At 41.2% G+C, this 25,270-nt stretch overlaps 1 protein-coding gene across 1 annotated transcript in view; it reads left to right on the top strand.

Moving 5' to 3' along the window:
• Nucleotides 1-25,270, top strand: part of Focad (focadhesin) — a 286,698-nt gene that overhangs the window by 242,755 nt on the left and 18,673 nt on the right. Inside the window, exons 31-38 of the mRNA XM_036178561.1 lie at nucleotides 246-393; nucleotides 2,359-2,478; nucleotides 3,950-4,072; nucleotides 4,526-4,603; nucleotides 5,214-5,285; nucleotides 6,242-6,344; nucleotides 8,373-8,453; nucleotides 21,471-21,599. Coding sequence (XP_036034454.1) covers nucleotides 246-393; nucleotides 2,359-2,478; nucleotides 3,950-4,072; nucleotides 4,526-4,603; nucleotides 5,214-5,285; nucleotides 6,242-6,344; nucleotides 8,373-8,453; nucleotides 21,471-21,599 — 854 coding nt within the window. The remainder of the gene's footprint in view (nucleotides 1-245; nucleotides 394-2,358; nucleotides 2,479-3,949; nucleotides 4,073-4,525; nucleotides 4,604-5,213; nucleotides 5,286-6,241; nucleotides 6,345-8,372; nucleotides 8,454-21,470; nucleotides 21,600-25,270) is intronic.

Consider the following 25,270-nt stretch of genomic DNA (forward strand, 5'->3'; position numbering starts at 1 on the left):
CCTGTAAGTCAGGTGCATTATTAATGAGCTACAGCCCCAACCCTGTTGCATATTTGTTTTGATGTAAACTCTTCATTTTGAGAAAAGAGGTCAGGGGTACATGTCAGAAGTCACAGTGTACTTCGAGCCAGGCAGAAGTCGAACCTGGCCATCTCACTTCAGCTTCAGAATACCAGGAGCTCTCGTGTGAGTGTGGAGCAGTCATGTTGTGTGTGATTCTGACACTGTCTCTTTTGGCATCCAAGCACCGGCTGTGTGTTGGGAGTTGGACTTGCCCTGTCCCTCATGAGCCACAGCAGCCACACGGAGTCACGAGTTCATGTGGCAGCATCTCTGCGGAAGCTGTCTGCCTACCTAGATGACAGTGGGAGCCAGAGCAGGACATTCCAGGAGGTAGGACGTGGGTCCATTTCGCCTTGCTCTGCTGTCTTCTGCTCTCTTCGCCTCAAGGTTTTGTTCCCTCTAACTGAAACTTTCGGTTACAGCTGCACACAAGGAGAAAATCTGAGTGGTAAGCCACCTAAGTTATGTCATGAGGCCTCCCAATTGCACTTAGACTTAAAATGTGGTGGAGGAGATAAGAACTGTTAGAGAATACGGAAACCCCAGGCAGCATCACTATCAGCACTTCCCAAGAACTGCAGCTTCTGGAGGTTCAGTCGAGGGTTTTCGGAATTGTCAAGTGAAATGTGACTTTTAAAAACAAGCCAGAAACAAGCTTAAGAAACTGCAAATAAGTGCCCACTAGTATGAAAAATTATTGAGGAAATTCCCTTTACCATATTTGGTAAAACCTTTTTTCCCATCCTGATATGACAGAAGAGTATGCAAAGAGTTGGTCTGACACCACTGACATGTGTGACGCATGTTTAGCTGGGGTGCTTTAGGCATGTGCCATGTCCTCTCTGTTGTACCCAGGTAAAGCTGAACTGCCTACTCCCGGCTTTGGGAGGGGCAGGGATGACCTTATGGCCGGGCCACATTCTACCTCTCATTGGAGCAGATTCTGTTTTCTCCCAGCTTGCCCACAAGCTATTGATGGCTATTAATGGCTCTTGTGTTTCCCTGCTCAGCTCCTATGCTTTCAGGGCCTTGTTGAATTGGGGAATTTCTTTGTGGCACAGAGGGCTGGAGTTCTGTTTTAGGTATGCACTGAATTTCTATTTTTAAAGTAGTGTGGAGCATGAATTACAGATATGTGTGTATATGTATTATTACAAATTGTGTGTGTGTGTGTGTGTGTGTGTGTGTGTAAAAGAAGAAAACTATTTCATTAATCAAGAAGACAAGGTTATTGTAACAGATGCTTTTGGTCTACTGTGATGTTTGGATTCATAAGTCCTTCAGAAAGTATTTTTGGCCCTTCAGATGCTTTCTAACTGGCTTCTTCCTTGTAAGCTGCTTGGTTTAGTGTTTTTTTTTGTTTGTTTTTTGTTTTTTGTTTGTTTGTTTGTTTTTTGTTGTTGTTGTTTTGAGTCAGAGTTTTTCTGTTTAGCTTTGGTGCCTGTCCTGGAACTCACTCTGTAGACCAGGCTGGCCTCGAACTCACAGAGATCCGCCTGCCTCTGCCTCCCGAGTGCTGGGATTAAAGGTGCTTGCAATTTTATACATCAGCCAGCACTGGCAGTTGAACTTTCTTCTTAATCTGAACAGCATTAGAAGAAAGGGTTTTATGGTGAACATGGGAGGTAGCAGGAAGAGGTTTGCAGAAACTGACTTTCTCAAACTTACTGACCCTGCAGATGTAAGTTTAGAAGACTCCCAAGTATTATCTCTGCTCCCATGATGAGTTATTTGTTCCTGTGCTCATCATTTCCTGACTAGGTTTTCACACCTATGCAATGACAGCTGTAAAAAGCAAAAGCAATGCCCTCAGTGCCACACAACTTTCCTAACCCCCAAGCCTGCACTCCTGTTCAGCGGTGCTCTCAGTCCCTTCTAGGGAATGGAAACACAGCTGTGTTCACATCCTTACCGCCCTCTCCTGTGAGTCTGGGGTGGAGTGCATGGCACTTTTTAGCTGGTAAAGATCTACTTCCTTATGTTGTTGGCAGTGCTGTGTGGTGGCATCGAGCTGTGAGGCAGCTTTGGTTTAGAGGCTGAAGACTCACATTTGAATCCGGGTTTTGTCTTGTAACTATTTGCATTTGAGCCTCCAAATCCTGTCTAAGATGATCCCCATCTTGACCCTGTTATGAAACAGAATATAAACCAGACAGAAAACTGGTACCCAATCTGGGGTATCTGTATCTAAATTCAGTTCTGGGGAATTGGACAGATGAGCTATAGCACCTAAGCCAATGTCTTTGATTTTGCCTGTGAGCAAACATCTTTTTTTTGGCTGTGTTTTCTTCTTAGGTCCTGGCCTACACACTTAGCTGTGTGTGTACATCAGCGTTCAGTGCTGGCATTATCGAGGCTGTGGAGGCTGAAGATATTATGAACAAGCTTCAGCTGTTGGTAGAGAACAACCAGCAGGTTGGAACATGTGCCCCGATGATTTTTCTCCTTGAGTTTCATGTTGCTATTGCATGCTGTCTTCTAATTACTTAGACTGGGATGGATTCTGTTGTATCTAGAACTGGGGAAAGTCTGGAAACTCTGCTGTCACCATCATAGCCAGCAGCCACCGGCCACCAGATGCCTTTCTCATGGTTTATCTCTCAGCTTCTGTGGACATTTGGCTGAAAATATAATGATTGGGTTTAGATGTTGAGACAGGGTCTAGCTGTGGCTGAACTAGAATTCAGTATGTAGATCAGGCTGGCCTCAAACTCATAGAGATCTACTTTGCCTCTGCCTTCCAGTGCTGGAATTGAAGATGTGCACCACTGTGCCCAGCTTCATAATGTTTTTAATTTCTCTTTCTCAAATCATTACTCTATATTCATAAAATCTTAGAATGTGGCCAGAATGGAATGCAGGAAAAGCAAGGGACTGTCGAGGGGGAGGAATTTAAATGTGCAGCAGGTACAGATGGCAGCGAAAAAAGCTCATCCAGTTGTGAATGCTTATAGGGCTCTCTGATTAAGTCAAACTTTGGCAAATTCCAGACAGATAATCTTCATTCATAACTGAGTACGTACAGGGAAGATCAAATACTTAAAAATTATGCTTAAAATGCTTGCTCTTAAATACTACCCAGCCCTTAAAAAGGAAGTTCTGACATGTGCGGTGACCTGGATGAATCTTAAGTATATAATGCTAAGTGAGATGAGCTAATCACAAGAAAATGCTGCTCAGTTCTGCTTGTGTGGAATACTTAGAGTAAGATCACAGAGACAGGAAGTAGATTGGCAGTTGCCCCTAGGGTAGGGTGTGGGAAGGTTTAATAGCAGAGATTTTATTTTTCAAGATGAAAATAGTTTTAAAGATTGTCGTACAACTGTGGATGTACTTGATGCCAGTAAATTGCTATTCATGCTTAAGACAATGAGAAAGAATTCTAATTGCATATCCATAGAATCCCCCCGCCTGACTTTCTGGAAAGATTTCTCCATGTTTTAGTCCTGGCCTTTGTGAATTATTGCTGCATCCACTGGTCTTAACTTACGGTGACATCGTTACTGTTTTGTGATTCAGTGATTACATGTTCAGAATATGCTTTGCAATAACACAGTCAGAAGTGTTCAGACACTGCATTTGTCGTGGAATGTTTTCTTGCTTAGGAGGTGGATTTTGACCATGGGTGGTGAACCTCGGGCTTTTCACCCATACCTTGCTCTGAGAATTTAGATTGATTGAGCTATCAATTGACAGTACAAAATTATTCTCCTAAGATAAACTACAGCAGAATTCCTTACAGTAAGACTCTGTTTCTAAAATCCACATCAAACTTAGGGATAGGAACCCTAGAAATGCTTGTTTTGCTTTGTATATGATAAATGTTCCCTATGAGTCCTTATTTATAGCTTTTTTTCCCCCTCACCCCTATTTTTATTTGTACCAGACTTCAGGCTTTGCGCTGGCATTAGGAAATCTGGTTCATGGTTTGTCTGTGTGTGGACATGGAAAGGCTGAAGACCTGGGTAACAGACTCCTCCCCAACTGGATTAGAGTTGTCCTGACAGAGGTAAAAAGTCATCACCTGTATGCTATTATATATTTATATAAAGGAAAAAGAACTGATTTATTGGATTCTTTATAGGAACTGCTAAGATATAGTTTAACAATAAATGAACAGGTAATTTCAAGTGAAAGAGACATGTATGCCTTTAATCCCTTCTAAATAGTGCAGTCTGTCAGCCATTACAGGTTGTCTTATTTTTTAAATGCTGGCCACCTGATAACTTTAACTTTTAAAACAATGTTATGGCTTTCTGGGCAAATAGAAACAATAAGAAGCCACCTTAATGTGTACCTTTATTTTAGTCTGTTGTTATTTCGGGGTCAAGTATCAATTTTGTGTTGATCCTATGGACATGTTATAATTTTAGCCATTGGCCTTGCTGTGCAACAGTAATGTATATAGGTTTCAAAGCCAAGGAGTATTTTGCTGTTGACTGTTCTGATTCTTGGATTGCAGGGTGCCTCCACCATGCTATGTCTGGCAGCCCTTCACGGTCTGGTGGCATTGGTGGGATCGGATGTGGATGCCATGCAGGTAAAGCCAGGAACTCTGAAGGGAAGCAACTGAATGAGTACATAGCCATAGCAATCTTCAAATGGCATTAGCTTCCTAGCCTAGGGGAAGAGGAATATGCAGTCATGGTAATAGTTACTCTGGGCTTTCAGTGCCTTGCTCTGTGAAAAAGGACTCTTGGCTGAGAATTCTTTCTGTAGAGCTTTGTTCCTTGTTTGGTTTAGTTTATAGGAATCAAACCTCTTAAGGTGGGGACTGTCCATAGACTTTCACCTGAGAAAGTGACTGAACCGTAAGAAATTTTAAAATTCATTCATAAGGATTTACAGTTCACATCTCTAATGTTCAAGTTTAAATCTTTGCAAGTGTTTTGTTCTGAAACATTATCCCAGTGGACATAAGTGTGTTTATCACAGTTCTGAATTGTATGCCTTTATTCATATAGTAAAACTTTTGAGGGACCACTATGTGCCACCATGAAAACATGCTAAGAAATCAATGGTAAATAAATCCTGGGCCCTGCCTTTGAGGAGCTTACCACTTATGTGCTTGAAATATACCGAGAGCTGATAAATGATCCCGTTCCTAGATGACTGCTTATGCCCTGGGTCATTTCTGCTCACTCTTTCAGCTAAAGTCAGAAGCCATCCAGAATGCCCATTTTCAAGCGAGACTTAATGAAGTCATTAGAACCTTAACTGAGGTAAGCAGAGGAATTTTCAGTTCCTGCGTGGGACACACATCTCCTCCTTTGTTATCTTTCATACTGCTTTTCATGGTGTGTCTTACCTGGCAAATGTGAAAGTCTAACATTCATGTTGAGTTCATGGGGTGTTTTGAAGTAGTGTATGGGCCTGTACTGATTGACAAATATGCGCTGCTCCTGGAAAAAAAAAAAAGAATACTGGCTTTTTTTGAGTTAACTTGTTATTGATTCACCTTAAACATTAAACCTGACCTTGCAAGGGTTGTCTAGCTTTTGGGCCAAGAACAAATAATCAGTGGCCAAAGGGCAGGGCAGACACCAGGGAAGAATGGTCAAATGGCATTAGTTTAGATGAGAGTTTGTGAGTAAATAATTGTGATTGTTCCTCTTGCTGAGGCATAATCGTGTTCATCTGCTTTAAAGGCTTTTGTCTGTTAGGATTTTTATTTTTCAGACATTATGTCTGCTGAAAGCACAGGTTGAAAGAAGTTGAACCAGTGTCACAGCAGTCCTGAGTACATGGTCCTGCCTCGTCCTAAGCATCATGTCCAAGCTGGGCTTTTGTGATTGGTGTTCTTACTATACCTGGTACTTTCTAGCCAGCGCCCCCCTTTTGCACACTAGGCAAATACTCTACCAACTATGCTCTAGCCCCAGACCCTTTTTGAGCTTTCTTTTACCAGTTTTTGGGGACAGTCTTGCTCAGTAAAGCCTGAGAATTTTGCTCGTACTTTCTGCCATAATTGGTTGTTTCACTCATTGATTCATTCATTCAGCAAATATTCATCAGCTAACATGAGAGTCAGGTCTAGTATAGGAGACTCATGTTAGCATCCTGTTATAGAACTTCTCGTTCTCAACTAAGCCTCTAGCTCCTACAAGGTTAATGAGATTCTATGGTGGCCTTTTATTGAATAGAGCTTGGATTTTGCCTTATTTGTTTTCACCAATAGGTCATCAATGTCTCGGGGGTGATTGGTCTTCAATCAAATGCAATATGGCTTCTAGGACATCTTCATCTATCTACCTTGTCTTCAAATCAAAGCAGAACTTCTGGTAAGATTAGAGTCCTAATATCCTAGAGCTGGAAGAAGGAATGGCTGACTCAGGCTGACTCAGGCCCTGCACTTTGCTAAAGGGTTTGAGCATCAACAATTCTACACGATGGGATGGGGGTTATGATCTTTATTTTATGTGTGAGCAATGGAGTATAGAGAGCTTCCAGAAGTACTCTAGATCACATGACAGAAAGTGGTGCTTTGGATTTAGATTTATTGGCCTCCAAACCTCATATTCATTCACACTTCCTCTCTCACCTTCCTTAGAGGATAGTGTAGACATTCAGTCAAGTACCTATATTTTACAAATGAAAAATAACAGGCTCAGAAATATTATATGAGTTACATTAAGAATTTGTTTAGTGACAAGTCCATAAACAAAGAGTCAGGTCCTTGAATCTTGAAACAGACATCTTATTTTTACTAAAAGTAATGGTGTTATGTTTCATTAAAAATCTCTTTAGAGAGAGCTACACAGTGAGACTTTTTTCAGAAAAAAACAAAAAACAAAAACAAAAAAACCCAAAATACAAAAAACCAAACCCTGTCTCTTTATTTATGCCTGGGATTTTTCTGCCCAATGACTTTATAAAGTTAATGAGCAAAACACATTCAAAGATGTATACCTCCATAGAGTTTGGAATCCTACCTCTTCAAATAACAAAGTCCTTTCTATTTGTATCTTTTGATAAAAGCAATAAATATATTACAATTCCCATGTGCTTAGTTTATGTTTGTACTTGGAGATTTCCTAGAGAAAGAACCACCGTAATCTATCTGTCCCTTGCTTCTTATAAGCGGTATTTTGACTCACTGGCTATCTTGTGCCTGGTCCACAGAGGTTTAGAAACTGAAGATCCCTCACTAAAGCTTGGTTTCGTGTACTCCTGGCAGGTCATTTACTGATAGTGTAACTAGGAATGTGGGCTTCTATAGTTTTTGTTTCCCTCACTGCAGTCACTCTGCAGCTTCAGACAGAGGGCTTTGGTCCACAGCCTTCCCAACATGATGAACTGTGCACATCTGGAAGTTATCGTATTAACACAGGAAAGGGAATTTAAAAGCACCTTAGTGATGTAAGAAACCTTTGCTAGTGCTAGGTTTGTTTGAAGGTCCGGGCTGTTACAGTATCCTGGTAAATAACATATTACACCAGGCGCTCTCTCTCTCTCTCTCTCTCTCTCTCTCTCTCTCTCTCTCTCTCTCTCTCTCTCTCTCTCTCTCTCTTCCTCTCTCTCTCTCTCTCTCTCTCTCTCTCTCTCTCTCTCTCTCTCTGTGTTCGTTCAGACTTATAGTTGTATTATAGAACACTTAGTCAGTGTACTCGAATCAGGTAATAGTGAGTCAGCTTACACCCAGGTTCTTAGGAACAGAATAATTGTGTGTCTGGAAAACACAGCTACTCACTCCTAGTAGCGTTTTCCAGTTGAGCCATTGATTGCAGCAAAACTGTCTCATGAAACAATTATGAAGGACTGGGAGGAGGAGGATTTAGGAGACTCTCAGGACTCAGCCAGCAGAAATGTCACTGGCTCACTGGTGTAGGTCAGTGGCCACATCTGGTTCTTTGTCCATTTGATCACTTAAAGGTCCCTACCTTAAGTAAGAGATGGTGCTGTTAATCCTGTTTTTTTAATTTCCTTGGTTTTATAGTTGACGCAGCATCCTAACAAGGTCTCTAGGACAGTGCCTAAGTTCAGAAGCCCAGCAGGCCCCTCGCCTACCCTGAGGAGGCCATTGCATTGGAGCTCATTGATACGATAGTGTGCAAGGGAGGGAGCTTTTCTTTTTAAGTATCTCCTAGGTTTGTCACATTTTGGATTTTCCTGTATAGCCTAAGTGATTCCCTCTAAGCCATCACTTAATCTAATAGAATTAGTTGCAGCTACAGAGTATTGTGCTGAGAATAATGGCATAAACATCTCTGCCTTGTCTCTGGGTTGATATGGCAGCATGAGATCATTACCTCTCCTTCATTAGCCTTGCCATGTTCACTAGCTAATTTGATCATTTTCTGCTTCCACAGTTCCTACTGACTACAGCTATTTGCCTGAAGGCAGTTTTCTTAGAGCAGCCATTGGCTTCTTCGTTACAGGAGGGAAAAAAGGCAAGTGAGCACACTTCTTGGATTCTATCATTTCTTTCTTCATGTTCTGTAAGTATGTGCCTGAAGCACGCCTCTGTAAAATCAAACAAATCAAATCTGAAGGGGCGAATGTTGTCTTCTGCTAAACCATCTTCCTAGATGACTAGAAAACTAAAGAATCGCTCCATAAATATGCAAACTGTGTAGTCTCATTGTGGGTGGCTCTGTGAAAACTTTGTCTACCAGTAGACATGCAGAGGTACACCAGGTACACATTCTTTTTTCTGTCCTTTTCAATGACTTTGGTATGGGTAGAGAAAACGCATCCAGGTGACCTCTGCATCCCAGGCCCGCTGGGCAGTAGCCCTTGTCCCTGGCCTTGTCTGGTCATCCTGTGTTACTAGAGGCACAGGCTCTCACTCCTGTTCCTGGGTGTGGTTTTTCTTGGAACACATTCATCCTGCTGTGCTCCTGGGTTGTGGCCCCCCATGTTAGAAGATCATGGTTCGGTGCCTCTGTTTGACCGGAACCAGAGCAGTGCTGTGTAAGTTGCTGAAGGAGGTGCTCTTTAATGACACCCGCTTCTCAGAGTTGTGGGGAAGAAGTGTAGGCTGCTAGCACTGTGTATGTCCTGGCTTCTGCCAGTTCCATTAATAGAATCATCTTCAGTGATGTTCATTCACTACTTTCACCCTTTCCTAACTGGGCAAATCAGTGACTATTCCAATTTTAAAAAGAAAAAAAATGTTTTTAAGTGAATTAAAATGGAAAACTGCTAGAAATCTGGACGGAGCAATTTGATAAATAAAGTTCATGGAAAGATAAAATGTGTCCATTGGAAGAGGAAGTATTGTTGCTTGATGTCCCACTGGGAACAGCAGTCTCGGGCGCTGTTTTTGTAGCCTGGCCCCTTTAGTCTCTAGAGTTTAGGATGTATGCTCTTATTTTAGGGTTGTGATTTAGCACTGTCTGCTACTAATTTTTTTCCATGTAAAAATTGACATATTGCTTATATCATTGTTCTATATACACTGTTGCATATAATATGCAAATTAGTTTAATGATTATATTGCTATGGGTTATATCTTCTTAAAATAGATATAATAGAGATGTCTTCATTAGGAAGAAGTTGAATTCTTACTAAATGATCATCAGAATTTTCCACAGCCAGAATAATATTAGCACCATATATTTTTATTATAGTTTTATTAAATTGTTCATCATTAGCTTATAAAATTTAAAAGTGATTATAATGTGAGAGATTGTCATGAGAAATGAAGTAAAAACTCTGAAGTCAAAGTCTTCAAAAATTTTTTTTTTCTCTTCTAGCAAATAACATATTATTTTGGCCTCCCAGATCCATATTTCTTGGCAGATTGAATTTTCTCCGAATCTTCTGGGGCTTCTTGGTTCACTGCGGCAGGTCTGTGACTCTGCAGTCCTGGCTCACAGGCAGGAGGAGTCTGCTCGGAGGGAGCAGCTCAGGTGGAACTGAGCGGCCTTGGTGTGCAGCCTCGCTGGGAGCCACTGCAGAGCAGACCGCTGGCGTGTTTCAGACCGCCGTCTTACCAGTCAGAGTGTTGGCATTTTCAGGTTGTGGGAGAGGGCTGTCTTCCTGTCAGGTTTGCTGACTGGATTCAGAGGAAAATCTATTCAGCCCACACATCACTAATGATGACCCCAGAGGAGTGGGGGCCGTGGGAGGCTGACCTCCGCCTCCAAAGCCCATTTACAAAAACAAAACCAGACCCTGCTCTGTGGGACTGAATAGGATGGCCAAGCTCAGAGGTGTGCGTGCAAAGGAGCGCTTTCTTCTTCAATATGCCCAGCTCATTTGAATTTTAATAACTCCCTTCTGAAGGAGCTTTTGAGTTTAAATGTCTGGATGTCACTCACCAGAGCCCAGTGGGGCTGCTGGTAGGAAGGATGACAACGTCAGTGAACTCTTTTGAGGAAGAGATTTTTTTTTTTTTTTTTTTTAAGAATAAAAATCATGCTTGGTACAGGCAGAAGATAGGCCACTTCAGGGATGGCATGGCTTCATCGCCTCTGTGGACTATTTTTAACTTTAATACCTCACAAGAAAAAAATGTGAAGGGTTATATTTGATTCACACATATACTAGAATGAGCGCGACATGGAGAGTTCCAGCACAGCCCATGAAATCCGTGAAGAACGTGTCAGACTGCTTTCTGAGGCTTAGGACTTGCCACGCTTTATATTCACACCTTAATGGATGTGTGATGTCAGAGCGTGGAGACCTGCACTCCACTGCCATACCAACCAGTGGAACTCCTCTGGTTTGTAAGGAATTCAGTCCCAGGCTCTGAAAGGAACCGTCTTTTTCTACCATGTGTCTGTCTGTCTGCTCTGACCTGGCCCTGTTGGCCTTCTATCAGGTGTGTGACTCCTTAACTTTTGTACCCATCATTCTTATTTACTATGGGAATTTCTCAGGTACTCCAGCCTTAGAGTCTTTGCTCAGAGTTAAATTCCTCCCATTATGGAATCTTTTTTTTTTTCTTTCTTTCTGTCTTTTTTTTTCCTTAAAAAAAAACAAAAAACAAAAAACAAAAAACAAGGTCACTATGTATCAGGCTGGTCTTGAACTCACTATACTGGCATTGAACTCAGTATGTGCTAAAGCTAGCCTTAAACCCCTGATCCGTCTCCCCCAAGTGCTGAGGTCACAGGTATGTGCCACCACACCCAGTTCTAATTTTGAGATTTTCCTCCTTTTCTAATCATCCTTCTGATTTTTGATCTTTATGATTTCTCAATCAATTTCATACCATTTCAGACTTCATCGATATTTTATCCATTTCTTTAATAGAACATTTAAAAATACTTAGTAAAAGCAATGATTCTCTCCAATGCCCACCTTAGGTATTTTTGTATAACAAGACTGTTTTGTTGTCATTGGAGAATGTGACTAAGGCTTTCTAAGCTCATATTTTACATTAGGCTTTGAAGTGTTACCTGAGGAAAATATATACATCTATGTGGTACAGTGAATGGCTTTTCCTCTAATTAACATTGGTCAGTGAACTATGCAGGTAAGTTTTAGGTTTATACACAAATTATCTAAATTCATTTTCCCAATCATTTTTGGTATTTCAGTCCCTTTGGACTAGTGAGCTTTTCTTGTTGAGACAGTGTCTAGCAGAATTAGCGAACTGAATACACACTAATGATACCAAAAGGTTGCCAGTTTTTAGGGAATTGGCTGCCAAACCCTGTGCCATTTTAAAATATTTTGAAGTATTAACATTGCACCTATACAACTCGGAAAACACTACTAGAAGTGAACACACATGTGTGGCACTGACTTTGGAAGTGGCATAAGGAAGAAGCTAGCAGCTGAGCATAACAGTTTATACCTGTAATCCCAGTGCTTGGGGGCTGAGCCAGAAGGACCAGTGGATTTGAGGCTGTCCTGGGATATCTAGTGAGTTCCAGGCTGGCACAGACCATCGAGTGAGACCGACCCTGTTTCAAAAAACAAAGAGGTTTAGAGAGAACTCAATGGTTAGGAGTGCTTCCTGCTGTTACAGAGGATCTGAGGCTCACATCGAACACCCATATCAGGCAGCCCACAACTCCAGCTCTAGGGTACCCAACGCTACCTTTTTTTGTGTTTGTTTGTTTTTTTGAGACAAGGTTTCTCCATGTAGCTTTGGTGCCTGTCCTAGATCTCTCTCTGTAGACCAGGCTAGCCTCGAACTCACAGAGATCCACCTGGCTCTGCCTCCCGAGTGCTGGGATTAAAGGCGTGCACCACCACCACCTGGCTCCAACACTACTTTTTGGCTTTCTTGGGCAACTGCACTCATAGGGTATATACTCATACACATACACATAAATAAAAGAATGCCAAATAAACAGAAAACCAAAAGGAGATTTTCTGGAATATTAAACCTAGAGATGGCTACTGAGATGTCCAGTATATGTCCTTGTCAATGACATGTGTACTTTATCCATTCATAAAATGTATAATACCTTATTGTCTGATTTCTAAATTTAATACCTGTTCCTGTAAATGAGCACAGTTGTCTCTAATCTTCCGTGACAGGAGATATGAAAAACCTAAGAAACCTAAAAGCTGATATAAGTCCTTTCTCCCAGTGGCCTGTGGTCATGGCGTCTTTCACAGCAACAGAAAGCAACTAAAATGATATGCTTTGTGCTTTTAAGTAATATTTCTCAATTTCACATTTGTCACTGTAATTATCACTTATAAATGACTGTAGAGTATTTGATCAAGGAGCAGGCAGGACAGCTTGGTGGGTAAGGTGACTTGACACAAAGGTTGGCAACCCAAGGTCAATGCCCAGAATCCACATGGGAGGAGAGAACTGACTCCTGTAATTTGTCCTTTGACTCTTTACAGTAAATAAGTAATGTAAGTAATACTTCATCAAGTTGATAGATCACAATTAAAATTTCACTGAGTTTCTGTGTAGTGAATATCTTTATCCGGGTAGGTTTCTCTCTTCTACTATAACTTTTCTTACGATAAAGTCTCAGCAGTTTATTAGTGGACAATTATCTTTGGTAATGAGAAGGATGGCATGGCTTCTTTAAAGACTTATTTTTATGTTTGTGTGGGGGTGCACACATGCACATGTATGTGTCTATGTGTCTGCCTGGTGTCTGTGTTGGTATCAGTGTCTGCTCTGTGTGTGGAGTGCCCTGAAGCTGGAATTACGGGCAGCTCTGTGTGTGTGCTGGGAACAGAACTTGGGTCCTCTGGAAGAGCAAGCTCTTTTACACTTACTAAGCCATCTCTCCGGACCCTGGCATGGCTTCTCAATGCTGCAAAAGGATTATGAACCCTTTGTGAAAACAGAAATCAGTATACTATAAAGGTTGGAATACAGGAGTCAGACAACCTCGGTTCCTATCCCATTTCCACTACTTGCAGCATATGCAAATTCAGGCAAGCTCCTAAGCTTATAGATGTAGTTGTTTCTGGAAAATTGAGAAAATGATTGACTCTTCATTATAGAGTTTTTGACGACTTATTAGTCAGGTTATGTAATAGTAACTAAACAAAGAATGAACTCCTTTAGTTAGAATATCCTATGATAAAACATTGCAACATACACTAAAGACCAATGATAACAATAAAAGCCATTCATGTATAATATGATGCTGTAAGTATGATTTAATTTTTATTTCACTGTCAGAAGGAATGAACATTTTTGCATGCATTCACTATATAAGAGTTTTTAAAATTAAAGTTTAGAAGGGCTGGAGAGATGGCTTAGCAGTTAAGAGTACTGGCTTTTCTTTCAGGGGTCCTGAGATCAATTCCCAGTAGCCACGTGGTGGCTCACAACCATCTGTAATGGGATCTGATGCCTTGTTCTGTCTGAGGCCCTCTTCTGTCTTGCAGGCGTACATGCAAGTAGAACACTCATATACATAAATAAATAAATCCTAAAAAAATGAAACACTTAAAAAATGCTCGGCAATGGTGGTGTACGCTTTTAATCCCAGCACTTGGGAGGCAGAAGCAGGTGAATCTCTGTGAGTTCAAGCCAAGCCTGGTCTACAGAGCAAGTTCTAGGACAGCCAGGGCTACACAGAGAAACCCTGTCTTCAAAACAAATTAAAGTTTTGAGGTATTTTTTTTTCCCCAAGGTAACAGTGTGGTGGTTTGAAAGAAAATAGAGTGGCACTATTTGGAGGTGTGGCTCTGTTGGAGTAGGTGTGGCCTTGTTGGAGGAAGTGTGTCACTGTGGAGGTGGGCTTTGAGGTTTCGTATATGCTCAAGCCACGCCCAGTGTCTCAGTTCATTTTCTGTTACCTTCAAGTCAAGATGTAGGACACTCGGTTAATTATCCAGCATCGTATCTGCCTGCATGCTGCATCATGATAATGGACTAAACCTCTGAAAATGCAACAGATGTTTCCAACAGTTGCTGTGATCATGGTGTCTCTTCACAGCCACAGAAACAGTAAGATGTGATGGTATGTGTATATGTGTGTGAGTGCAGGCACATGTGTGTGCAGGTCAGAGGACAACTTTGTGAGTCTGTTCTCTCCTTCTGCTGTGTGGATCCTGGGATCAAATGCAGGTTGTCAGGTTTGAGTGGTAAGTGCTTTCCCACTGAGCCATCTCTTTGTTTCAGAAGCTTTTATTTAATGTTTGTACTTGTTTACATTTCATTTTACAAAAAGTAAAATACAGGAAAATTACAAACTGTCTCTCTTCTCTAACTGGAAGAGAAATCTTTACTGTGTCTTTCACCCAGAAACCACAAGCTATGCTTCACTGTGATCTCCATGATGGCTGTCGTAGGAAAGTCTCATGTGGAGTTCTTGCTGGTTGACATTTCTCTCCAGTCTTCTAATCCGGAGTAGTTCCTCAACCTTCTCTCTCTCTCTTTTTTAACCTGGTCATGTTTTAAGACTAGAAACAGTTATTTCATAGAACATTCTCCAGTTCGGGTTTCAGGATGTTTCCAGTGGTAGAGCCGGGTCAGCCTCTTTGTCAGGAGGATCACAGAAAGGACTTCCCTGCTCACTGTATCCATCAGATGCCACGCAGTGTCCTGCTTCCTTCTCTGTGAGGTTAAACATATCACTTGGGTTTCTCCAAATGAGGTCACTCATTTTCCTTTATCATCAGTAAATCTGTATGGCAACACTTTGAGGCTTTATGGATGTATATATACATGTATATTCTTATGTTTATTCTGTCTTTCAATTATTGGTGTTTTGTGTTCATTAGTATACCTTTCCTAAATTATTGCTATGAGGCTTGGAGATAGGTCCAGGTAGCCCAGTTTTTTGTTTTGTATTGTTTTTCTGAAAATGATATTTAGAAGCCAAGGTCTGGGTATGGAGCCTTTCTCTTGGGGTAATTGTCAATGCTTCCAGGAATGTTCTCTTGCTTTCTTTTATATCTTGCTTATTTCCACATCACAGTGTGTCTTTATCTTTATCTGTGTGTAAGCTGTCTCTGTGTCCACAAATTCATATACATATTTGCAGTTTTAATTCAATGCCATTCTGTTTCTCTGTCTTCCTATTTACAGTTCTGTGTTCTGGACTATAGGTAACCTGGCTCGTTATTCTCAGCCTGTTTGCTCAACTAATCAGTCCATCTGAATGTAACTAATCCCTCTTCCCCTCTGGGCCACAGCCCACTAGGTTACCTTCCTCTCTAGGTTCTGGTCTCTGCTGGCTGCCACTCTGCTTTGGGGCCTTCCTGGTGCAAGGACTCAAGATGTTTTTTAGTTTTGGTAACTCTGAATGTTGTTGAGGTTTTTGCTCCTGAGATAGAGTACTCTACCAGCTTTTAGTATCTGATATTTCAGAATCAATTCTTTTCAACAACTGTATTGATTGTAGTTTCTGGTCAGGGGCAAAGCATTTGGTACTTCCTATAATGATGTCTGCCTGAATTCTCTATGGACTTCATTCTTTCCATATTGATTTGACATCTTTTATTCTTGTAAGAGAAGATTGGGCCTTCAGTGATGTTTTCTGATTAGATCTGATTTCCCAGCTCTAACTTTCCTGTATCTTTTTATTTTTTCATGTTTTACATCATATGTGGCTTTATTTACATGATGATTTATACTTCTTTGTTTCAAGTCTGCCTTTCTCATTAGACTATAATTTCTTCAGTGTGTAGGAAGAATGCCTTAGAACAGACTGCCTGGCATGTAATATAATTTAAATATCCGACTCCTATCACTTGTAGATGTTTGTACTAAATGCGTGATTATTCTAAGCTGAGTTAGTTTGTCTCCAGCAATGGTGAAGATGGAGAAAGTGAATGTCTGCATCACACAAGTGGTGCACTGAAGATGGGATTACACACCCTAGCTGTTGGCCCACTTGTGGCCAGATTTTGCCTGCAGTAATGAGGCTGCTGCACCTTCCTCTGTGTAGCCAGAGTATATGGGATAAGAGGTCCCATTGTAATGCATTATGCTTGGATATGCCATTTATAACTTTGAGGCTGTCAGCTGGGTAAGAGATGTAAAGCAGCTTTTCATTCAGACTTTAAAACATCTGGATCTTTCAACAAGTACCCATAGGCATTCTCAGTTTCAAGTCCATTGTTCGTGGCATTCTAGTAGTCTTCTTACCTAAGGCACTTACTTGTTGGAAGGACAAAAAATTGAAATAAAGGACCTGATGATTCCTATTGTTTGTATTCTTTTGGCCCATACAGGAGATCTTATGGAAAGAACCAGGATTCTGTGTTCCAGATATGCTTTGGGCTTCCTCTTTCTTACCCTCCTCCCCAGATGCATACAACTGCAAATATTTTGTCCATTTCTAACTGTAACTCTAGTTCCCATCATTCCATTGGCTGTCAGAATGGGTTCCTTCCAACACAGGGGAAGATTTTGTTCAATTCTCATCATGCTTCTCATATTGATGCCCCACCCTTTAATTGTGAAAGGTTTAATGCGCTGTAGCAGAGGCCTGAGTTTCAGCCTCGTACTCCATTTCACAAGTTGTTTCTGACACCTGTATATCAGGTCAATTTTAGTGAAGACTGCAGTAACAGTGCAGTCAGTGCTGGAGCAACATGCACATACAGTGCAGTCAGTGCAGAAGCAACATGCACATATAAGTGCAGTCAGTGGTGGAGTTCATCCCTTCAGAAGAGAGCTCGTTGTCTGAGCAATAAAACATAAACAGTGTTCATATTTCACAAGGGGTCCTTGTATGATGAAAAGTTGGATCCATTTTCTAGGTTCCCTGAGTCTTTTGGAAACTACACATTTTCTATAATGCACCCTGCTGGAGATCTTGGAATACAAGTCATATAATTTTGAAATCATTTGACTTAAAATACTTAGGCCTTAAGACAGACATCGACTTATGAATTAAAGACATCCAATACATATTTGTAATGTCTGCCTCTTCACTGGGACATTTCTATGAATGTATACCAAAAGGACCCTTAAAAAGCAAATTAGGGGATGAAGAAATGGCTCAGTGGTTGAGAGCACTAGGTATTCTTCCAGAGGACCCAGGTTTAATTCACAGCACCCACATCAGGTGGCTCTACCACCTGTAACTCAAGTTCCAGGAGGTATAACAGGAATCTTAAAAGGTCTTATTAATAAAAACTCTGGATTTGATTCTGAATTGGAAGTAAGTAGGGGTTTATAGTAGTACTTGAAACGGTGAGCATGGGTGAGTTTATGTAGACTCATCCAAGGATGAACATGGGAATTTATTTCCATAAGCAGTTATCTTAAGAATGGGAACATGGTACATATACAATATTTATTCATGTTTGTATATGTGTACATATGATGTCTTTGTTTATGTGAGGACCTGTACATGCCATAGCGCCTGTGTGGAGGTCAGAGGATAACCTCAGGGGTTGGTCCTTACCTTTCACCTTGGTTTTAAGGCAGGGTCTCTTTGGTATAGTGCTGGTTTGTGCACTCCAGGCTAGTTGGCCTGTGAGCTTCAGGGGGATGCTTCTGTCTGCACCCTCTATCTTGCAGTAGGTGTGCTGGGATTATAGACACGTGCCACTCCATCTAGCTTTCACATGGGTTGCAGGATTCTGAACTCAGGTTATCAAGCTTGGCAACAAGTTCTTTTACCCACTGAACCATCTTCCTGGCCCATGATGCTCTTGTAATTGGAAGAGCAGAGAAAAGAAAGTCAGAAAAGAGAATGTTCTTGAACCTGGCTAAGATCTAAGGCCATTAAAATTCTTGGTAACAACAGTCCTGATGCAGTTGTGTGGGCCAGTAGCTAGAGAGTAGTTGTTTGGGAGTGTTTTTCATTGCAGGTACCAGAAAGAGAAAGATACAAGGGCACCAAGGCTTTGTCTATTTTTCAGGGCCCCTCCTAATATCAATATCTTTTAAGATTTCTACCTGTCTCTCTGAAAATGAAGACAGTTGGTAAAGTGCATGGATGAAGCCAATCCCCAACATGTAAACTGGTGCAGTCCTTCCCTATTAGGAGATGGAGGGAGGAGAACCAGAAATTTAAAGTCACCCTCAGCTACATAGCTTAAGTCAACCTGGCATATGTGTGCCCTTGTATTTAGGGAAAGAAAAGACTTTAAACTGCTCACAATTTAGGGGTATTCAGAGCATTCACAACTTCTGTTCTGCTACCATTACTGTCTACTTCCAGAGCTTTCTTATTACCCCAAAAGGAAACCTTGATCTCATTGAACAAATTATTTCCATTTCTCATATTTTCCAGTTCTTAGCAACAATATTCTGCTTTGTGTCTCTAATTTGTCTTTTCTATATATCTCATTTAAACAGAATCATTCAATCTGTGGCTTTCCATTATGGACTTTTTGGGTGATGTCTTATTTTGTCTTCTAGGTTTTAGCGGTTTTGTCATTGCACTGGGTTTTTGGTTTGTTTTTTGAGAAAGAACTTGAAGTTGTGTGGATAGGGAGGAAGAGAGGACCTAATGAACCTGGAGGGCAGAAAGAGTAACATCAAAATATATTTAAATTTTAAAATTGTTTTAAATAATTTTTTAAAAAATCAAGTCCTTTTTGGCCATTTGTATGTTTTCATATAATTGTCTTCAAGGCCTTTACCCATTAGACAAAATTTGGTTATCTTTGGATTGCTGAGTTTCAGGAAAGGTCCCTCATGCATTCTGGATAGTGGGCCGTGGCTATGATTTGCAAATTCTCCCATTCCTAGGTTTTTCTTTTGACTTCATAGATGATATGCTGTGAGCACAAGTTTTGAACTGTAGCCTAATCCAATCAAAGTACACATTTTCTCATGTTGGAAGGATACTTTAGCACACCCTTACAGCTTCTCTTTGGCACGTTCAAATGTGCTGGCTTGGGTATGCCTTCCAGGGTTAATATTTTGCAAACTGAATACCTAAAATCATTTGTTTAATACTATTTTTGATGTGGTACCTTTGGGGCATGATTGACAGTCATCACTAAGATACTGAGATAGTGACTTTGTTATACAACCACGACGCCTTGGTCTAGTCATGCGGTGCCCTTCAGAGTGGCACTGCTCTCACCCTTTGGTTTTCCTTTTTGACCCCTTCCTACACTTCTTTTTCTCCTGGCCCTCTGCTTCTCCTTTTCCCCAGCTTCTCCATCCTGTACTGTAATTTAGCTCAGCCTACCCTTGCTAAACCCCTTTGCAAAGTCGGTTTTCCCCTCCTGGGTCCCTGCTTCTCCTTCCCCTCAGCTTCTCCTTTCTGTACTGTAATATAACTGTCACCCTTACTACTTGTCGCAAGGTCGGTTTTTCCCTCCTGGTTCCTGCTTCTCCTTCCTCTCAGCTTCTCCTTTCTGTTCTGTGATCTAGCTCTGTCACCCTTACTACTTGTCGCAAGGTCGGTTTTTCCCTCCTGGTTCCTGCTTCTCCTTCCCCTCAGCTTCCCCTTTCTGTACTGTAATAAATGTAGCTCTGCCTCTACCCTTGCTAAACCCTTTCACAAGATGAGTTTTTCCCTCCTGATTCCCTGCTTCTCCTTACTACCAGCTTCTCCTTTCTGTGCTGTGACATAGCTCTGCCTTCACCCTTAGCTACCCTGTTAGCAAGGTCGGTTTTTCCCTTCTGGGTTTCTACACCACCCCTCTGCTTCTCCTTTTCCCCCAGCTTCTCCTTTCTGTAGCTGATTTGTCTCGATGACTCTCTCTCACTTCTGCTTTCTTTTTCTCCGTTTGTTGATTTCATTTCTTTTTGCTGTTCTCTCCATGCTTCTCCCCCACTCTGAGCTTCTCCTTTCTGGGATTATGTGACCATCACTGACTCTGCCTTCATTTGTGGTCTAGTGGATTTGCTTTTGCGCTTCCTTTTTGTTATGCTTCTCTATTTTCAGCTTTTCCCACATATCAGCTCTCTCTCTCACCTCTTCACCCTCCCACCCTGCTCTGCTGATCCTGTTGCTTTTTTTGCCGATGTAGTTTCTGGGTGTCCCCGTGCTTCTCTTTCTGCTGATGGTGATTTTCCTTTGGCTGCTGATTCTGCCATACTGTTTCTCCTTGTTGTCTATATTTTTCCTGTGTGTGTGTGTGTGTGTGTATGTGTGTGTGTGTGTGTGTGTGTGTGTATATATATATATATATATATATATATATATATATATATATATATACACACACATTTTCTTTTTTCTCTTTCTTTCTTCCTTCCTTCCTTCCTTCCTTCCTTCCTTCCTTCCTTCCTTCCTTCCTTCCTTTCTTTCTTTCTTTCTTTCTTTCTTTCTTTCTTTCTTTCTTTCTTTCGTTTTTCGAGACAGGGTTTCTCTGTGTAGTTTGGCGCCTTTCCTGGAACTCACTCTGTAGCCCAAGCTGGCCTGGAACTCACCAAGATCTGCCTGGCTTTGCTTCCTGAGTGCTGGGATTAAAGGTGTGCGCCACCACTGCCCGCCTTTTTTTTTTTTTTTTTAATGTATATATTTTGTATGTTTCTTCATTTTTCTATGGCTCTTTGTAGCACCACTTTTACCTGCCCATTTACCTGTAACTAATGTAGTTTCTCAGGTTATCAACTCTAAGTACTCTCCTTCCAACATAAGGACCAATATTAAAGTTTGAGGTAGCTGATTAACATATGCAATAGCTATTTCTTCCTTGGTGCTCACTTCTAGAGCAAGTACTATGGCTTAGGAACTGAAGAGTTTTGTTTTGTTTTTTAAGTGGTAGGTGATGGGTGTGGTGCTTTAGGGCCATAGTGGGTGGAGATATTCCATAGCTCCTCTAAGGTGCTGAGTGGGCAAGCCTTGTCTTTCCCACTTTAAGTGTGTTGAATACCATACCAAGAGCAATGAGACAGTGATGATGAGTATGTCATTCTTTTTAAAAACTGGATAAAGAAACATGGAAGTATAAAAGATAGTACAGATATGAGCACGTCTAACCAAACAAAAGAAGATTGGAGACAATGAGCGAGAACAGGGGGGAAAGGTTTATACCAAAAGGAGCTGAATGTGGTATTAGAGCCTTTGGCTCTGAAAGAAAATGAAGTTAATGATTTCCATTCTAGCATAGCAACACAGGTGTTTCACTATTTCTTTGTTTCTTTTTTTCTGTTGTAGGTCCTGAAGCTGTGCCTCCCTCTCTTCTCAAAGTAGTGATGAGACCCATAGCAGCTGTTGGCGAAAGCTCCCAGTATCCTCCTGCAAACTTGGCTGCACTGCTCTCTCCACTTATGAGGCTAAACTTTGGTAAATATCAAGTGCTTTTATCAAGCTTTGCTCTTAGGATTTGGCCTGACTAAAAAAGCAGATTTTGTGTCACACTTGACAGTGACTGATAGATTTATTTTATCTTGCAGGTTGTTATCTTACATACAATAACTGAGTTACTTTCACTGAGCCATTATCGGTGATGGTGGGGTGTAGTTAGAGTATTCCTGCCTGGCCCACAGTCAGGACAAATCTCTCTTACCCGCCAGTCCCACAGTTGCTCAGACCCAACCAAGAAAGCACACAGAAACTTATATTGCTTATAAACTGTATGGCCATGGCAGGCTGCTTGTTATCTACTTCTTCTATCTTAAATTAACCCATTTCTGTTAATCTATACTTTGCCACATGGCGTGTGGCTTACCAGTGTCTTTACATGTTGCTTCTCATGGCGGCGGCTGGCGGTGTCTCCCCCCAGCCTTCTACTTCCCAGAATTCTCCTCTCTCTTGTCCCGCCTATACTTCCTGCCTGGCCACTGGCCAATCAGAACTTTATTTACACAGAGCGATATCCACAGCACTTCCCCTTTTTTTTAAAGGAAGGTTTTAACTTTTACATAGTACAATTACATATAACAAAACAATTATCAAGCAAGAATTACAGTTACAATATTAAAGAAGATATCCTATCTATCTTATATTTGTGAGTCTAAGGTTTTATATCTAACTTATCTTTTATCATAACTGAGGAAATTATAACTATCTAGCCTTCAACCACATCGAAGACCTCAGAAGGATATAATATTACCTGAGAACCGGGAGAAGGATGCAAGCATTTTTCGGGAGTCTTGCAAGAGTAGACAGAGACAGCTGGCAGCCTGGACAGTCACCTAATGTTCCTTTGTAAAGTTGGGGCATCTGTCTTCAGCCCACAGGGCTAGAGTCTCTTGGTCACTTCTCTCAGTGTCCTGTAGAATGTCTGGCCGTTTCCTCTGCGAAGCAGGAACCTGAAGGACCATTTTGTCAAGCAAAGTTTAGTGGTCACCTTTCTATGGGTCCTGCATGTCCAGTCGATCAAGCAGTCCAGGCAAGAACAGTTTCTAGCCCAAATGGCTATTTTTGCCAAGGTGAAGATAAGATATGAAGGGTTTTCAATGCCCATCTTCCTCTCTGAAGCAAATTGGTGCTGCCAGGAGCAGACATGTCTCACTGTCCAGAAAGTCTAAATTTTAAAAATATTTTAAATGCCATATTCTGTAGGTCTTTGAAGTATTTGAAGATTACCTATCTATCTGAAATATCTCTGTGTATACCTAGAAGACTTAACTAACATGGCTACGAGTATGATTATCATAGATGACTAATTATCAATCTATTTTTAATTATCCATTATAATTTTAAATGAGCTATATAAACATAATACCTTAAACAAGAGTAGAAATATACACACAATATAACAAAATTAACTAAGTTTGTATCAATAGACTAAAATCTAAACCAATGTTAAACATTTTAAACAAGTTGTTGCTCTTTAGAAGTAAGTTCCCTAATCTACCCTTTCATCCTATTATATCTATAACATATCCCCCTTTCTTCTTTAGAAAGAGATCTCATTTATAATCAACCCGCTTTAAAGAAAAATATTGGTTTTTCTCTGTCCCACACCAGAGGGCTCTTCTGATTTGGGACACAAGAATCTCTTAACCATTTCTTTTAGCAATATGTCTGGGTTTAGAGAAGGAGTCAGCCAATTCCATCTCCAAAGCCAGTTTGATAATTTTGGGAATGTGGGCGTAGTTTCTCTTACTACTTCCTGCTGGAGGGGGGGCGCTGTATCTTATGGGGATACAAAGAAAATTTTAGGATTGTAGAGTAGTCCATTAGGGTGAACCTCTGAGCCAGTTTCCTTGAAACCATTCTGGATGTCAGATCATCTGGGCCATGGTGTCATCGGAGACCTTTCAGGTGGTCTTGGCTGATCAAACCTGATATATCTTAATCTGGAACAAATCCACAGCCTCTGGCTTTCTGTGGAAACAAAAGCAGAGACTCTTTTCCAAAGCAACATATCCTTATATCTAAATTTTGAAGTCAAAGTACCTTTAAAATTTACATATTTGTTTAACTCAACAGCTTTTATGATCAAATCTTTTTCTGTAGTTAAAAATCCAAAAGATAACATAAACCAGATTTTCTGTGTAATATCCATCTTTGTAAGACTGAAACGCCGCTGTGGCTGCTGACTCTGCCCACCTCTGCTTCCCAACATGGCGGCAGTTACAGTACGGCCAGCTCTGGGTCTGGAGCCATGTGTACCATCAACTATCAGAAGCAGTTCTATCAAAGTAGTGCATAGCCGAGAAACTTTTTCTTTTTTTTTTTTTTTAAACTCGCAAAGGCTAAATCCACCATGCAGCAGAGCAAAGTGTTGCTTGTAGATTCCTCATTCCTGTCACACTGCAGGTCAGACGCACACGCCAGGAACCCGCCACAGTAGCTCAATAGGCTGCTGCTAACTTGAGGGAGACAACTAGGAAGTTGTTTTTAGCTCCGTCTTAGAATCTTTTTTCTCAGGTTTTAGGTGGAAACTCTTGCCCCACGTTGGGCGCCATTTGTAGTTAGAGTATTCCTGCCTGGCCCACAGTCAGGACAAATCTCTCTTACCTGCCAGTCCCACAGTTGCTCAAACCCAACCAAGAAAGCACACAGAAACTTATATTGCTTATAAACTGTATGGCCATGGCAGGCTGCTTGTTATCTACTTCTTCTATCTTAAATTAACCCATTTCTGTTAATCTATACTTTGCCACATGGCGTGTGGCTTACCAGTGTCTTTACATGTTGCTTCTCATGGCGGCGGCTGGCGGTGTCTCCCCCCAGCCTTCTACTTCCCAGAATTCTCCTCTCTCTTGTCCCGCCTATACTTCCTGCCTGGCCACTGGCCAATCAGAACTTTATTTACACAGAGCGATATCCACAGCAGTGGGGAGGAAGAGATCTAAAGACATAGACCTATACAGTCCTCAAAAACAACTCTCAAGGAACTGGAGAGATGGCCTAGTCAGTACAGTGTTTACTGTGGAAGCATGACAACCCAAGTTAGAGCCCTCACACCTACGCAAAAAACCCACCAACCAACCAACCAACCAATCAACCCACCAACCCACCAACAAACAAACAAACAAACAAACAAATAAATAAATAGGTAGGTAGGTGGACAGATACAAGCAAGCTGAGTATAGTAATGAATGCCTATAATTTCACTGCTTGGAAGGAAGAGACAGGAAGATTACTGGGGACTTGCTGACCAACTAGCCTAACCAAATCAGGGAGCTGTGGGTTTAGGGAGAGGCCCTGTCTTAAAAAAAAATGAATAAAAATAATAAGGTGGAGAAGGATTGAGGAAAATACATGATGCTAATCTCTGCCCTCCATATGTACACCCATATACACATGTACACACACGTACACATACACACACGTACATACACACACACACACACACACACACACACACACACACACACACCAAACTAAAGAACAAGAGTAAACAAACAAGCCAAATAGCTCTTTTATGAGTTGTATTTATTGTTGTGTATGTGATGCAGACTTAGTTTAACAGTTATCAAACTGCATTTACAGAGCCCTAAGTTACAAGGAAGCACCATGTCAGATGCTTTATTAGATTTCTATTGCTGGTGAAGCAAACT

Source organism: Onychomys torridus, chromosome 2, assembly GCF_903995425.1.
Source record: "Onychomys torridus chromosome 2, mOncTor1.1, whole genome shotgun sequence".
NCBI lineage: Eukaryota > Metazoa > Chordata > Mammalia > Rodentia > Cricetidae > Onychomys > Onychomys torridus.